Source organism: Salmo trutta, chromosome 29 (assembly GCF_901001165.1).
Source record: "Salmo trutta chromosome 29, fSalTru1.1, whole genome shotgun sequence".
Lineage (NCBI taxonomy): Eukaryota > Metazoa > Chordata > Actinopteri > Salmoniformes > Salmonidae > Salmo > Salmo trutta.
In genome coordinates, this window is record NC_042985.1 from 9,636,428 (window position 1) to 9,653,070 (window position 16,643).

Here is a 16,643-nt window from a genome sequence, read left to right on the forward strand (position 1 = left end):
GCACGAGCGCATTTCGTGACAAAAAGAATCTAAATATTCCATTACCGTACTTCGAAGCATGTCAAACGCTGTTTAAAATCAATTTTTATGCTATTTTTCTCGTAAAATAGGGATAATATTCCAACCGGGCGACGTTGTATTCATTCAAAGGCTGAAAGAAAAAATGTGAGAATTCACATGAACGCGCATCTCCAGTGTCACTGTTCTCAGCCTGACCACTCACAAAATCTCCTGCTGTTTTTCGCCCAGAGACTGGAGAGACATCATTCCACTTTCTGGCGCCTTCTGAGAGCCAATGGAACCCTTAGAAAATGGCACGTTACAGCAGAGATGCTGTATTTTTGATAGAGATGCCACAGAAGGAGAACAAATGGTCAGACAGGGCACTTCCTGTATGGAATCTTCTCAGGTTTTGGCCTGCCATATGAGTTCTGTTATACTCACAGACACCATTCAAACAGTTTTAGAAACTTTAGAGGGTTTTCTATCCAAATCTACTAATTATATGCATATTCTCGTTTCTGGGCAAGAGTAGTAACCAGTTTAAATCGGGTACGTTTTTTATCCGGCCATGCAAATACTGCCCCCTAGCCCCAACAGATTAAACATGTTCCTGAAAAAGTGCCCCGTATTCATACAGCTTCTCAGAGTAGGAGTGCTGATCTAGGATCAGTTTAGTTTTTTAGATCTTGATGAATTAGATTAAATGGACAGGGGGACCTGATCCTAGATCAGCACTCCCACTATGAGACGCTTTATGAATAAGGGCCCTGAAGGCTCCAAATAAAACCTTCCTAGTACTCCCATCCTCCTCCTGCTTTTTACCTTCTTCTTCATAGTGCCACCTTTAATCTCTCTCACATATATCTAACTCTCTGGTCCCTCCATCCTTTAATCTCTCTCACATATATCTAACTCTCCGGTCCCTCCATCCTTTAATCTCTCTCACATATATCTAACTCTCTGGTCCCTCCATCCTTTAATCTCTCACATATATCTAACTCTCTGGTCCCTCCATCCTTTAATCTCTCTCACATATATCTAACTCTCCAGTCCCTCCATCCTTTAATCTCTCTCACATATATCTAACCCTCTGGTCCCTCCATCCTTTCATCTCTCTCACATGTATCTAACTCTCTGGTCCCTCCATCCTTTCATCTCTCTCACATATATCTAACTCTCTGGTCCCTCCATCCTTTAATCTCTCTCACATATATCTAACTCTCCAGTCCCTCCATCCTTTAATCTCTCTCACATATATCTAACCCTCTGGTCCCTCCATCCTTTAATCTCTCTCACATATATCTAACTCTCTGGTCCCTCCATCCTTTCATTTCTCTCACATGTATCTAACTCTCTGGTCCCTCCATCCTTTCATCTCTCTCACATATATCTAACTCTCTGGTCCCTCCATCCTTTAATCTCTCTCACATATATCTAACTCTCTGGTCCCTCCATCCTTTAATCTCTCTCACATATATCTAACTCTCCGGTCCCTTCATCCTTTAATCTCTCTCACATATATCTAATTCTCTGGTCCCTCCATCCTTTAATCTCTCTCACATATATCTAACTCTCCAGTCCCTCCATCCTTTAATCTCTCTCACATATATCTAACTCTCTGGTCCCTTCATCCTTTAATCTCTCTCACATATATCTAACTCTCTGGTCCCTCCATCCTTTCATCTCTCTCACATATATCTAACTCTCTGGTCCCTCCATCCTTTAATCTCTCTCACATATATCTAACTCTCTGGTCCCTCCATCCTTTAATCTCTCTCACATATATCTAACTCTCTGGTCCCTTCATCCTTTAATCTCTCTCACATATATCTAACTCTCTGGTCCCTCCATCCTTTAATCTCTCTCACATATATCTAACTCTCTGGTCCCTCCATCCTTTAATCTCTCTCACATATATCTAACTCTCTGGTCCCTCCATCCTTTAATCTCTCTCACATATATCTAACTCTCTGGTCCCTCCATCCTTTCATCTCTCTCACATATATCTAACCCTCTGGTCCCTCCATCCTTTAATCTCTCTCACATATATCTAACTCTCTGGTCCCTCCATCCTTTAATCTCTCTCACATACATCTAACTCTCCAGTCCCTCCATCCTTTAATCTCTCTCACATATATCTAACCCTCTGGTCCCTCCATCCTTTAATCTCTCTCACATATATCTAAATCTCTGGTCCCTCCATCCTTTAATCTCTCTCACATATATCTAACTCTCTGGTCCCTCCATCCTTTAATCTCTCTCACATATATCTAACTCTCTGGTCCCTCCATCCTTTAATCTCTCTCACATATATCTAACTCTCTGGTCCCTCCATCCTTTAATCTCTCTCACATATATCTAACTCTCTGGTCCCTCCATCCTTTAATCTCTCTCACATATATCTAACTCTCTGGTCCCTCCATCCTTTAATCTCTCTCACATATATCTAACTCTCTGGTCCCTCCATCCTTTAATCTCTCTCACATATATCTAACTCTCTGGTCCCTCCATCCTTTAATCTCTCTCACATATATCTAACTCTCTGGTCCCTCCATCCTTTAATCTCTCTCACATATATCTAACTCTCTGGTCCCTCCATCCTTTAATCTCTCTCACATATATCTAACTCTCTGGTCCCTCCATCCTTTAATCTCTCTCACATATATCTAACTCTCTGGTCCCTCCATCCTTTAATCTCTCTCACATATATCTAACTCTCCAGTCCCTCCATCCTTTAATCTCTCTCACATACATCTAACTCTCTGGTCCCTCCATCCTTTAATCTCTCTCACATATATCTAACTCTCCAGTCCCTCCATCCTTTAATCTCTCTCACATATATCTAACTCTCCAGTCCCTCCATCCTTTAATCTCTCTCACATATATCTAACTCTCCAGTCCCTCCATCCTTTAATCTCTCTCACATACATCTAACTCTCTGGTCCCTCCATCCTTTCATCTCTCTCACATATATCTAACTCTCCAGTCCATCCATCCTTTAATCTCTCTCACATATATCTAACTCTCTGGTCCCTCCATCCTTTAATCTCTCTCACATACATCTAACTCTCTGGTCCCTCCATCCTTTCATCTCTCTCACATATATCTAACTCTCTGGTCCCTCCACCCTTTAATCTCTCTCACATATATCTAACTCTCTGGTCCCTCCATCCTTTAATCTCTCTCACATATATCTAACTCTCCAGTCCCTCCATCCTTTCATCTCTCTCACATATATCTAACTCTCTGGTCCCTCCACCCTTTAATCTCTCTCACATATATCTAACTCTCTGGTCCCTCCATCCTTTAATCTCTCTCACATATATCTAACCCTCTGGTCCCTCCATCCTTTAATCTCTCTCACATATATCTAACTCTCTGGTCCCTCCATCCTTTAATCTCTCTCACATATATCTAACTCTCTGGTCCCTCCATCCTTTAATCTCTCTCACATATATCTAACTCTCTGGTCCCTCCATCCTTTAATCTCTCTCACATATATCTAACTCTCCGGTCCCTCCATCCTTTAATCTCTCTCACATATATCTAACTCTCTGGTCCCTCCATCCTTTAATCTCTCTCACATATATCTAACTCTCTGGTCCCTCCATCCTTTAATCTCTCTCACATATATCTAACTCTCTGGTCCCTCCATCCTTTAATCTCTCTCACATATATCTAACTCTCTGGTCCCTCCATCCTTTAATCTCTCTCACATATATCTAACTCTCTGGTCCCTCCACCCTTTAATCTCTCTCACATATATCTAACTCTCTGGTCCCTCCACCCTTTAATCTCTCTCACATATATCTAACTCTCTGGTCCCTCCATCCTTTAATCTCTCTCACATATATCTAACTCTCCAGTCCATCCATCCTTTAATCTCTCTCACATATATCTAACTCTCTGGTCCCTCCACCCTTTAATCTCTCTCACATATATCTAACTCTCTGGTCCCTCCACCCTTTAATCTCTCTCACATATATCTAACTCTCTGGTCCCTCCATCCTTTAATCTCTCTCACATATATCTAACTCTCTGGTCCCTCCATCCTTTAATCTCTCTCACATATATCTAACTCTCTGGTCCCTCCATCCTTTCATCTCTCTCACATATATCTAACTCTCTGGTCCCTCCATCCTTTAATCTCTCTCACATATATCTAACTCTCTGGTCCCTCCATCCTTTAATCTCTCTCACATATATCTAACTCTCTGGTCCCTCCACCCTTTAATCTCTCTCACATATATCTAACTCTCTGGTCCCTCCATCCTTTAATCTCTCTCACATATATCTAACTCTCTGGTCCCTCCACCCTTTAATCTCTCTCACATATATCTAACTCTCTGGTCCCTCCATCCTTTAATCTCTCTCACATATATCTAACTCTCTGGTCCCTCCACCCTTTAATCTCTCTCACATATATCTAACTCTCTGGTCCCTCCATCCTTTAATCTCTCTCACATATATCTAACTCTCTGGTCCCTCCATCCTTTAATCTCTCTCACATATATCTAACTCTCTGGTCCCTCCATCCTTTAATCTCTCTCACATATATCTAACTCTCCGGTCCCTCCATCCTTTAATCTCTCTCACATATATCTAACTCTCCAGTCCCTCCATCCTTTAATCTCTCTCACATACATCTAACTCTCTGGTCCCTCCATCCTTTAATCTCTCTCACATACATCTAACTCTCTGGTCCCTCCATCCTTTCATCTCTCTCACATATATCTAACTCTCTGGTCCCTCCATCCTTTAATCTCTCTCACATATATCTAACTCTCTGGTCCCTCCATCCTTTCATCTCTCTCACATACATCTAACTCTCTGGTCCCTCCATCCTTTAATCTCTCTCACATATATCTAACTCTCCAGTCCCTCCATCCTTTAATCTCTCTCACATACATCTAACTCTCTGGTCCCTCCATCCTTTCATCTCTCTCACATATATCTAACTCTCCAGTCCCTCCATCCTTTAATCTCTCTCACATACATCTAACTCTCTGGTCCCTCCATCCTTTCATCTCTCTCACATATATCTAACTCTCTGGTCCCTCCATCCTTTAATCTCTCTCACATATATCTAACTCTCCAGTCCCTCCATCCTTTAATCTCTCTCACATACATCTAACTCTCTGGTCCCTCCATCCTTTAATCTCTCACATATATCTAACTCTCTGGTCCCTCCATCCTTTAATCTCTCTCACATACATCTAACTCTCTGGTCCCTTCATCCTTCTCCGCTTTTAAGTAGCAAGGGAGGAACTTCACATTCTTAGGCAGCATGTTTTAGGAGGTGAAGAGGCCTGAGGTTTTATGTGACCATGTCCAAAGAGACATCTCCCACCTGATGAAAAGTCAAGAGGTTAAGAGAAAAAATGCACTAATAGCAATTGGGGGATGTTTAAAGTTTCAGCAAGTCTGTCAAAACCTTTGTAACAATGTTTCATCAGTCAATTTTCCTGAGGTTTTTATTAACTCATTAATTAATCGATGGCCTGTTCCCTCTCATCTCCTAGGTGACCAGTTCTCCCGTTTCCATGGATATGAACGGCCTGACGGTTCCCACGGAGTTCCTGTCGCGCCACAACTCAGACGGCATCATCACTTTCGTGGACCCGCGGTGCATCAACGTGATTGGATACCAGCCTCAGGTTGGTTCCTCCCCCTACTTATCACTATCAGGGTCGCGTTTAGTAGGGCACGATGATGCGAAACATTTTAAAAATTGCGTAACCGGAACAGCCTGTGATGCCACTCGTCAGAGTTCACAATAGAACCCCTATGGTGAACTGGAGCCGCTAATTCCATGCCCACTCATCACAAATGTTGCGATAATGTTGCAAAACATAACCTGTTTACCTGAAACGGTCTGCGAGGTCACGTCAAAGCATTCTGTTATTTTATCAAGAGGAACACATCTGTGGTCAGTAGGGATGTAACCTGTTAATAGATTTCCTACCCCCCTTGATGAAATGGAGCAGCTCGTTTGATGCCATGTCACAGACTGTTAAATGTAAAGATGACAAAAAGTGTTTTGGGGCAGTGTGTCCCCTGTCATTGTAGAATTCTGTTCAGCAGATTTCATTTGAAATTAAAGAGGCCCGAAATGTTGATATCATGGTCATTATGCGCTGCCTGGAAAATAATCTATGGGAAACACCAAGTATGTACTAAATAGCTTTTTTGGGTATGCAACAACAGTATGTTTTTTAGTATGTATAATTGAAAAAAAGAAATAAGTAGACTTTAAATGCCAGGATGTCATAGTCCTTTCCTAGTATGAATTCGCTGCTCTCTATTGAGGAAGAGAATCTTCTGTCCCAGCTGATGATCAGATCAAGAAGACAGGCTGTACCAGTAGTCCTTGTTTTCAGCTGTCCCACCATGTTAGATCAGCAGTGAAAGAGAGGAAGACAGGCTGTACCAGTAGTCCTTGTTTTCAGCTGTCCCACCATGTTAGATCAGCAGTGAAAGAGAGGAAGACAGGCTGTACCAGTAGTCCTTGTTTTCAGCTGTCCCACCATGTTAGATCAGCAGTGAAAGAGAGGAAGACAGGCTGTACCAGTAGTCCTTGTTTTCAGCTGTCCCACCATGTTAGATCAGCAGTGAAAGAGAGGAAGACAGGCTGTACCAGTAGTCCTTGTTTTCAGCTGTCCCACCATGTTAGATCAGCAGTGAAAGAGAGGAAGACAGGCTGTACCAGTAGTCCTTGTTTTCAGCTGTCCCACCATGTTAGATCAGCAGTGTAAGAGAGGAAGGGACATATGCATTTTCACAGAAGCCATAGAAACCCTGGTTCCTAATATTGCCTTATGAAGAGAGATGACCCCTGTTTGATGGCTTGTAATGTAAGACCGCTGTCTGGAAGTGTGTTAGTACGTACATGTGAGTTTACAGACATAAGTTACAGTAGGGCCTTTTTAGATAACAATCCAACTGCAGCTCTTAAACATGATGACTTACAAGTGTAAACACAGACAACTATCTTAAGTTATTGTAAGTTATTTAAAGCTTCAATAACTTAAGATTGAAGTGTTGTCCATTTTCCCAGCCTGACTCTTGATGGGTCAGATGTTGGTAGAGACTGTAGGATAGAGTTACAGTGTAAAGAAAGCATGTACACATATAGTGTTTTTCCGAAGCGCTTGAATTTAGCCTACACCAGAATACAGACCAACATTTTAAACCTGACAGACTGTTGACCGATCAATCCATTAAACATTTAGGGTTGGACATTTTTTAATAACTTTCTCAACATTCCCCGATTTTCCTGGTTAATCAATCCTGATTCCAGTTCATTTACAGCCGGGATTTCAGGAAGATCTGGGAATTTTGTTCAAATAGCGTTCTCTCCCAGTCCACCCCTCTCCTTTCCACGCCGTTCACACTACAGAAACAGATTAGCGAAAATGGGCCGATTCCTGCCATAAAGTCGCATTATTAGGATGAGAAAGTGATCACTTGGCAGGATGGGAGTTTCTTTTGTGATTGATTTCCCTTGTTAATGTATAATCATGTATGATTGTCTACAGCGCAGCTGTTATGTGTATGTAGGATGTTTGCATTTCACTACAAGCATTTCGCTACACTCGCATTAACATCTGCTAACCATGTGTATGTGACCAATAAAATGTGATTTGATTTGTTTAACGAAGACCGTTTTTTCCCCCCCAAATGGCACCCTATATCATGCACTACTTATTTTTTTGCCCTATGGGTCCTGGTCAAAAGTAGTCCACTAATAGGCCAAGGAATAGGGTGCCATTTGGGCCGCACACCATTCATTTCTTTCCCCTCCATGACAGGAAGAATGATTTAAATATGTATCACTGGCTCGATCTCAAATCCTCTGCCCTCAATCTCCTCAGCCCTTTCTTAATCGTATTGGAGGAGAAGGTCCAAGGTCCCTCCCCTCAGACCTTTTTCTGCAATGAGAAAGAGCCGGGGAGAGCGGATGCAAGGAATGGAAGAAAGATGAATTGAGAAAAGGCCATTGACTCAAGTCCAAGTGTCTGAATGATGTATGATCTGTATGGCCTGTTGTCCTAAGTCCTGGACTAAAATGCATTGTCAATACAGAATCTCCATTGAAAATGTTTTTTTGTCCAGGAATTTGACAAAGTTTCAAAATTAATATATTGTACATGTATTTCATGATTTGAAATTGACCTGAAGTGTGTAGTTTTATTAATTTGTGTGTATTTATTGTGTCATTGTCTTGTGTAGGATCTGCTGGGGAAAGACATCCTGGAGTTCTGTCACCCAGAGGACCAGAGTCACCTGAGAGAGAGCTTTCAACAGGTACGGAGAGAAGGAGAGGTGGATGAGGGAGGAGGGAGGGTGGAGGAGAGCGGTATGAGGAAGATTTATGTCACTCAGAGGACTACAGAGAGACCTCTTGAGAGATTTTTCTACAGGTACTACACCACCAGAGGGAGAGGGGGGGGAGGAGAGGAGGAGAGGGGGGGGAAGAGGAATAGAATAGAAGGATGGGGTGATAACAGAAGGACATGATGATCAGAGGAGAGAATAGGAGTGACAGAGGATGGGTAGAGGAGAGAATATGAGTGACCGAGGATGGGTAGAGGAGAGAATAGGAGAGACCGAGGATGGGTAGAGGAGAGAATAGGAGTGACTGAGGATGGGTGGAGGAGAGAATAGGATTGACCGAGGATGGGTAGAGGAGAGAATAGGAGTGACCGAGGATGGGTAGAGGAGAGAATAGGATTGACCGAGGATGGGTAGAGGAGAGAATAGGAGTGACCGAGGATGGGTAGAGGAGAGAATAGGAGAGACCGAGGATGGGTAGAGGAGAGAATAGGATTGACTGAGGATGGGTGGAGGAGAGAATAGGATTGACCGAGGATGGGTAGAGGAGAGAATAGGAGTGACCGAGGATGGGTAGAGGAGAGAATAGGAGAGACCGAGGATGGGTGGAGGAGAGAATAGGATTGACCGAGGATGGGTAGAGGAGAGAATAGGAGTGACCGAGGATGGGTAGAGGAGAGAATAGGAGTGACAGAGGATGGGTAGAGGAGAGAATAGGAGTGACCGAGGATGGGTGGAGGAGAGAATAGGAGTGACCGAGGATGGGTAGAGGAGAGAATAGGAGTGACCGAGGATGGGTAGAGGAGAGAATAGGAGTGACCGAGGATGGGTGGAGGAGAGAATAGGAGTGACCGAGGATGGGTGGAGGAGAGAATAGGAGTGACCAAGGATGGGTAGAGGAGAGAATAGGATTGACCGAGGATGGGTAGAGGAGAGAATAGGAGTGACCAAGGATGGGTAGAGGAGAGAATAGGAGTGACCGAGGATGGGTAGAGGAGAGAATAGGAGTGACCGAGGATGGGTAGAGGAGAGAATAGGAGTGACCCAGGATGGGTAGAGGAGAGAATAGGAGTGACCGAGGATGGGTGGAGGAGAGAATAGGAGTGACCGAGGATGGGTAGAGGAGAGAATAGGAGTGACCGAGGATGGGTAGAGGAGAGAATAGGAGTGACATAATGAAATAATCAATGTGCATGGAATGCTCCTGAGCCACTTCTCTCCTCCAACCAATGATGAAATGATGAATGAAGTGCATTTGTAGGGAGATTTTCAACAAGTCTCATTTAAGCTTGGGCAGTATACCGTATGCTGGGGTAGCCACGGGGTGGGTTTTCAATACAGTCAACAGCATTGAAACTATCTCTGAAGTTTTTAAATACATTTTATTTTTTTGTAGCTACTTTTTAAGTAAATATCTGCTGTCAACTTTTGCAATACGTTAGGAGATAAAGCAGATTGCGTTCTTCATTTCACGTCACATTATTTTACATTATGAAGCTTACCGTAGTTCCCCAGAACAGTTGAGCCAGTCACATGTTTGTAAATAGCACAACGGGAGAAAGCAGGAGCAACTGATTCCAGCTGTGTATTGACTGGGGTCACGTTTTATATTGAAAGACAAGTGATCAGTGTTAGCAGTTGATTTTACTCTTCAACCCCAAAGAAAATCAAAGGGAGAAAAGTAGGTTTATTCAAAGAGAAAAAATATAGTTGTTATGCTGGGAAGTAGATGGGAGACGTTCATTCTTCCCTGTCCTCAGTGATTCTCCACAGAACAAAGGGACAGGATGTCATTTATAACCTAACCCGTGGCCTCTGGTTGACCAATTAGAATTCATAGCAGTAAAATTGGGCCAATGGCCAAATAACAAGTATCCTGTTTCAGGCTCAATGTACAGTTTTAGAAAGACACAAATATTAATTTCCACAAAGTTTGCTGCTTCAGTGTCTTTAGATATTTTTGTCAGATGTTACTATGGAATACTGAAGTATAATTACAAGCATTTCACAAGTGTCAAAGGCTTTTATTGACAATTACATGAAGTTGATGCAAAGAGTCAATATTTGCAGTGCTGACCCTTCTTTTTCAAGACCTCTACAATCCGCCCTGGCATGCTGTCAATTAACTTCTGGGCCACATCCTGACTGATGGCAGCCCATTCTTGCATAATCAATGCTTGGCGTTTGTTTGTCCACCCGCCTTTTGAGGATTGACCACAAGTTCTCAATGGGATTAAGGTCTGGGGAGTTTCCTGGCCATGGACCCAAAATATAGATGTTTTGTTCCCCGAGCCACTTAGTTATCACTTTTGCCTTATGGCAAGGTGCTCCATCATGCTGGAAAATACATTGTTCGTCACCAAACTGTTCCTGGATGGTTGGGAGAAGTTTCTCTCGGAGGATGTGTTGGTACCATTCTTTATTCATGGCTGTGTTCTTAGGCAAAATTGTGAGTGAGCCCACTCCCTTGGCTGAGAAGCAACATGAATGGTCTCAGGATGCTTTACTGTTGGCATGACACAGGACTGATGGTAGAGTTCACCTTGTCTTCTCCGGACAAGCTTTTTTCCAGATGCCACAAACAATCAGAAAGGGGATTCATCAGAGAAAATGACTTTACCCCAGTCCTCAGCAGTCCAATCCCTGTACCTTTTGCAGAATATCAGTCTGTCCCTGATGTTTTTCCTGGAGAGAAAGTGGCTTCTTTGCTGCCCTTCTTGACACCAGGCCATCCTCCAAAAATATTCGCTTCACTGTGCGTGCAGATGCACTCACACCTGCCTGCTGCCATTCCTGAGCAAGCTCTGTACTGATGGTGCCCCGATCCCGCAGCTGAATTAACTTTAGGACACAGTCCTGGCGCTTGCTGGACTTTCTTGGGCGCCCTGAAGCCTTCTTCACAACAATTGAACCGCTCTCCTTGAAGTTCTTGATGACCTGATAAATGGTGGATTTAGGTGCAATCTTACTGGCAGCAATATCCTTGCCAGTGAAGCCCTTTTTATGCAAAGCAATGATGACGGTACATGTTTCCTTGCAGGTAACCATGGTTGACAGAAGGAAAAACAATGATTCCAAGCACCATCCTCCTTTTGAAGCTTCCAGTCTGTTATTCGAACTCAGTCAGCATGACAGAGTGATCTCCAGCCTTGTCCTCGTCAACACTCACACCTGTGTTAACGAGAGAATTACTGACATGATGTCAGCTGGTCCTTTTGTGGCAGGGCTGAAATGCAGTGGAAATGTTTTTGGGCGATTCAGTTCATTTGCATGGCAAAGAGGGACTTTGCAATTAATTGAAATTCATCTGATCACTCTTCATAACATTCTGGAGTATATGCAAATTGCCATCATACAAACTGAGGCAGCAGACTTTGTGAAAATTAATATTTGTATCATTCTCAAACCTTTTGGCCGCGACTGTAAAGACCATTTGGACCAATGAGAACTTGCCACATGTAGCTATACAGTGGGGGGGGAAGTATTTGATCCCCTGCTGATTTTGTATGTTTGCCCACTGACAAAGAAAGGATCAGTCTATAATTTTAATGGTAGGTTTATTTCAATAGTGAGAGACAGCATAACAACAAAAATATCCAGAAAAACGCATGTCAGAAATGTTATAAATTGATTTGCATTTTAATGAGGGAAATAAGTATTTGACCCCCTCTCAATCAGAAAGATTTCTGGATCCCAGGTGTCTTTTATACAGGTAACGAGCTGAGATTAGCAGCACACTCTTAAAGGGAGTGCTCCTAACCGCAGCTTGTTACCTGTAAAAAAGACACCTGTCCACAGAAGCAATCAATCAATCAGATTCCAAACTCTCCACCATGGCCAAGACCAAAGAGCTCTCCAAGGATGTCAGGGACAAGATTGTAGACCTACACAAGGCTGGAATGGGCTACAAGACCATCGCCAAGCAGCTTGGTGAGAAGGTGACAACATTTGGTGTGATTATTCGCAAATGGAAGAAACACAAAAGAACTGTCAATATCCCTCGGCCTGGGGCTCCATGCAAGATCTCACCTCGTGGAGTTGCAATTATCATGAGAACGGTCAGGAATCAGCCCAGAACTACACGGGAGGATCTTGTCAATGATCTCAAGGCAGCTGGGACCATAGTCACCAAGAAAACAATTGGTAACACACTAGGCCGTGAAGGACTGATATCCTGCAGTGCCCGCAAGGTCCCCCTGCTCAAGAATACATATACATGCCCATCTGAAGTTTGCCAATGAACATCTGAATGACTCAGAGGACAACTGGTGAAAGTGTTGTAGTCAGATGAGACCAAAAGGGAGCTCTTTGACATCAACTCAACTCGCCGTGTTTGGAGGAGGAGGAATGCTGCCTATGACCCCAAGAACACCATCTCCACCGTCAAACATGGAGGTGGAAACATTATGCTTTGGGGGTGTTTTTCTGCTAAGGGGACAGGATAACTTCACCGCATCAAAGGGACGATGGACGGGGCCATGTACCGTCAAATCTTGGGTGAGAACCTCCTTCCCTCAGCCAGGGCATTGAAAATGGGTCGTGGATGGGTATTCCAGCATGACAATGACCCAAAACACACGGCCAAGGCAACAAAGGAGTGGCTCAAGAAGAAGCACATTAAGGTCCTGGAGTGGCCTAGCCAGTCTCTAGACCTTAATCTCATGGAAAATCTGTGGAGGGAGCTGAAGGTTCGAGTTGCCAAACGTCAGCCTCGAAACCTTAATGACTTGGAGAAGATCTGCAAAGAGGAGTGGGACAAAATCCCTCCTGAGATGTGTGCAAACCTGGTGGCCAACTACAAGAAACATCTGACCTCTGTGATTGCCAACAAGGGTTGTGCCACCAAGTACTAAGTCATGTTTTGCAGTGGGGTCAAATACTTATTTCCCTCATTAAAATGCAAATCATGCAGGTTACTCAGTGCATTAAAAGTACTGATAAGAAAGTGAGGATGAAGTTTTCATGATGTCAGATCATATAACAGAAGTCCACAGCATGGCCTTAATATACACTGCTAAAAAAAATAAAGGGAACACTTAAACAACACAATGTAACTCCAAGTCAATCACACTTCTGTGAAATGAAACTGTCCACTTAGGAAGCAACACTGATTGACAATACATTTCACATGCTGTTGTGCAAATGGAATAGACAACAGGTGGAAATTATAGGCAATAAGCAAGACACCCCCAATAAAGGAGTGGTTCTGCAGGTGGAGACCACAGACCACTTCTCAGTTCCTATGCTTCCTGGCTGATATTTTGGTCACTTTTGAATGCTGGCGGTGCTTTCACTCTAGTGGTAGCATGAGACGGAGTCTACAACCCACACAAGTGGCTCAGGTAGTGCAGCTCATCCAGGATGGCATATCAATGCGAGCTGTGGCAAGAAGGTTTGCTGTGTCTGTCAGCGTAGTGTCCAGAACATGGAGGCGCTACCAGGAGACAGGCCAGTACATCAGGAGACGTGGAGGAGGCCGTAGGAGGGCAACAACCCAGCAGCAGGCCCGCTACCTCCGCCTTTGTGCAAGGAGGAGCAGGAGAAGCACTGCCAGAGCCCTGCAAAATGACCTCCAGCAGGCCACAAATGTGCATGTGTCTGCTCAAACTGTCAGAAACAGACTCCATGAGGGTGGTATGAGGACCCGACGTCCACAGGTGGGGGTTGTGCTTACAGCCCAACACCGTGCAGGACGTTTGGCATTTGCCAGAGAACACCAAGATTGGCAAATTCGCCACTGGTGCCCTGTGCTCTTCACAGATGAAAGCAGGTTCACACTGAGCACATGTGACAGAGTCTGGAGACGCCGTGGAGAACGTTCTGCTGCCTGCAACATCCTCCAGCATGACCGGTTTGGCAGTGGGTCAGTCATGGTGTGGGGTGGCATTTCTTTGGGGGGCCGCACAGCCCTCCCTGTGCTCGCCAGAGGTAGCCTGACTGCCATTAGGTACCGAGATGAGATCCTCAGACCCATTGTGAGACCATATGCTGTTGCGGTTGGCCCTGGGTTCTTCCTAATGCAAGACAATGCTAGACCTCCTGTGGCTGGAGTGTGTCAGCAGTTCCTGCAAGAGGAAGGCATTGATGCTATGGACTGGCCCACCCGTTCCCCAGACCTGAATCCAATTGAGCACATCTGGGACATCATGTCTCGCTCCATCCACCAACGCCACGTTGCACCACAGACTGTCCAGGAGTTGGCGGATGCTTTAGTCCAGGTCCGGGAGGAGATCCCTCAGCAGACCATCTGCCACCTCATCAGGAGCATGCCCAGGCGTTGTAGGGAGGTCATACAGGCACGTGGAGGCCACACACACTACTGAGCCTCATTTTGACTTGTTTTAAGGACATTACATCAAAGTTGGATCAGTCTGTAGGGTGGTTTCCACTTTAATTTTGAGTGTGAGTTGAGTCTGGGTTGATAAATTGGATTTCTATTGATTATTTTTGTGTGATTTTGTTGTCAGCACATTCAACTATGTAAAGAAAAAAGTATTTAATAAGATTATTTCTTTCATTCAGATCTAGGATGTGTTGTTTAAGTGTTCCCTTTATTTTTTTGAGTAGTGTACTTTTTTCCCCCACTGTAAGTCCAGGACTGAAACCCTTATACAGATTCTAAACAGATGTTGAACTGGAAAACAACTATTTCCATTTATCGTTCATTCCCTATTGACTTTTAGTCCTCTGCGTTGTGTACTATCTTAAAATATTCTTACATCAGGGACGTGCAACTATAGTTTTGGCAGAAAATAGCTTCATTTTCATCAGTTGACAGCGGAAGTGCAACACTATTTGGCTGGCAGCCACACAAGTAAATGAGCTTACAATGAAACAGCTAAAACTATGCATGACCATCATATTTCTAATGTTTATTATAGAAAGAATGTAGCCAGCTACATTTCCTAATCTAGCATTTTACCGGAGAAAAGAAGACTGGCTACAGCTAGAAAAGTAGCTCCACATCAGTCAGATTGCGGTCTGCTGATAGAATGATGGAGAACAGTAGCTCCACATCAGTCAGAGTGCTGTCTGCTGATAGAATGATGGAGAACAGTAGCTCCACATCAGTCAGAGTGTTGTCTGCTGATAGAATGATGGAGAACAGTAGCTCCACATCAGTCAGAGTGCTGTCTGCTGATAGAATGATGGAGAACAGTAGCTCCACATCAGTCAGAGTGTTGTCTGCTGATAGAATGATGGAGAACAGTAGCTCCACATCAGTCAGAGTGTTGTCTGCTTGATAGAATGATGGAGAACAGTAGCTCCACATCAGTCAGAGTGCTGTCTGCTGATAGAATGATGGAGAACAGTAGCTCCACATCAGTCAGAGTGCTGTCTGCTGATAGAATGATGGAGAACAGTAGCTCCACATCAGTCAGAGTGCTGTCTGCTGATAGAATGCCTGTTGGTGAATTGTCATCCCAGTGGGAAGTACAGCTGAGGGACAAGGTTGGTCTGATGCCGAGCAGAAATGACAATAAGAAGAATTTTAGATCTGCATTTACAAAACACAGCAAGATATTTCTTACCAGTTTCATGCACCTGTGTGGCTCAGCTGGTAGAATATGGCGCTTGCAACGCGAGGGTTGTGGGTTCGATTCCCACGGGGGACCAGTATGAAAAAAGTATGAACATTTATAGATAAGAGCGTCTGCTAAATGACAAAAATGTAAATATATTTTTCCTGTGTAAAATGAAGAATTCTTTGTTAACTAGCAAGTTAAGCGTAGGGGTCGTGTTATCTAGTATGTGGCTGAGCAAAATAAGGTGATGGGGCATCATAATGTGAACAAAGAGGTTGAATTACAACAAAGAAGTTTAATTATGCTGTCTGGCAGTAAAACCTTTGTCTTCCTGTCACACGCCAGTGGTTCCACTCAGGTCCTCTCCTGACCCTGTCACCCCGAGGTGAAGCGGGAGGCGCTCTTTAATTAAACACCAGTAGTCTGTCATTATGGTTGAATTAGACTGAGTAGAACAGACAGCCTGTTAGAACCGACAGGCCTTTAGGACAGACAGCCGTGTTCACTACTTCTGACCAGGGCCCATGTTCACTACTTCTGACCAGGGCCCATGTTCACTACTTCTGACCAGGGCCCATGTTCACTACTTCTGACCAGGGCCCATGTTCACTACTTCTGACCAGGGCCCATGTTCACTACTTCTGACCAGGGCCCTTGGGGAAAACCTGGGAAATTGGGGAAAGTTACTGGAATTGTCCAACCCTAGACTCACCTGTAAATTAAACTATCAGAAACATGCTCTTTCTCAGGGGTGAGTTTCCACCAAACCATCAAGATCAT

General features: G+C 44.0%; 1 protein-coding gene and 1 long non-coding RNA gene across 2 annotated transcripts in view; one reads left to right on the top strand and one right to left on the bottom strand.

Annotated features, from left to right (window-relative positions):
* The window catches only part of arnt2 (aryl-hydrocarbon receptor nuclear translocator 2), a gene marked incomplete in the record, with an annotated part of 104,368 nt that overhangs the window by 48,639 nt on the left and 39,086 nt on the right, over positions 1–16,643 (top strand). Inside the window, 2 exon segments of the mRNA XM_029720779.1 lie at positions 5,526–5,660; positions 8,236–8,310. Coding sequence (XP_029576639.1) covers positions 5,526–5,660; positions 8,236–8,310 — 210 coding nt within the window.
* LOC115166880 (uncharacterized) overlaps positions 1–16,643 on the bottom strand; it is a 60,816-nt gene that overhangs the window by 1,580 nt on the left and 42,593 nt on the right. The window lies entirely within an intron of this gene.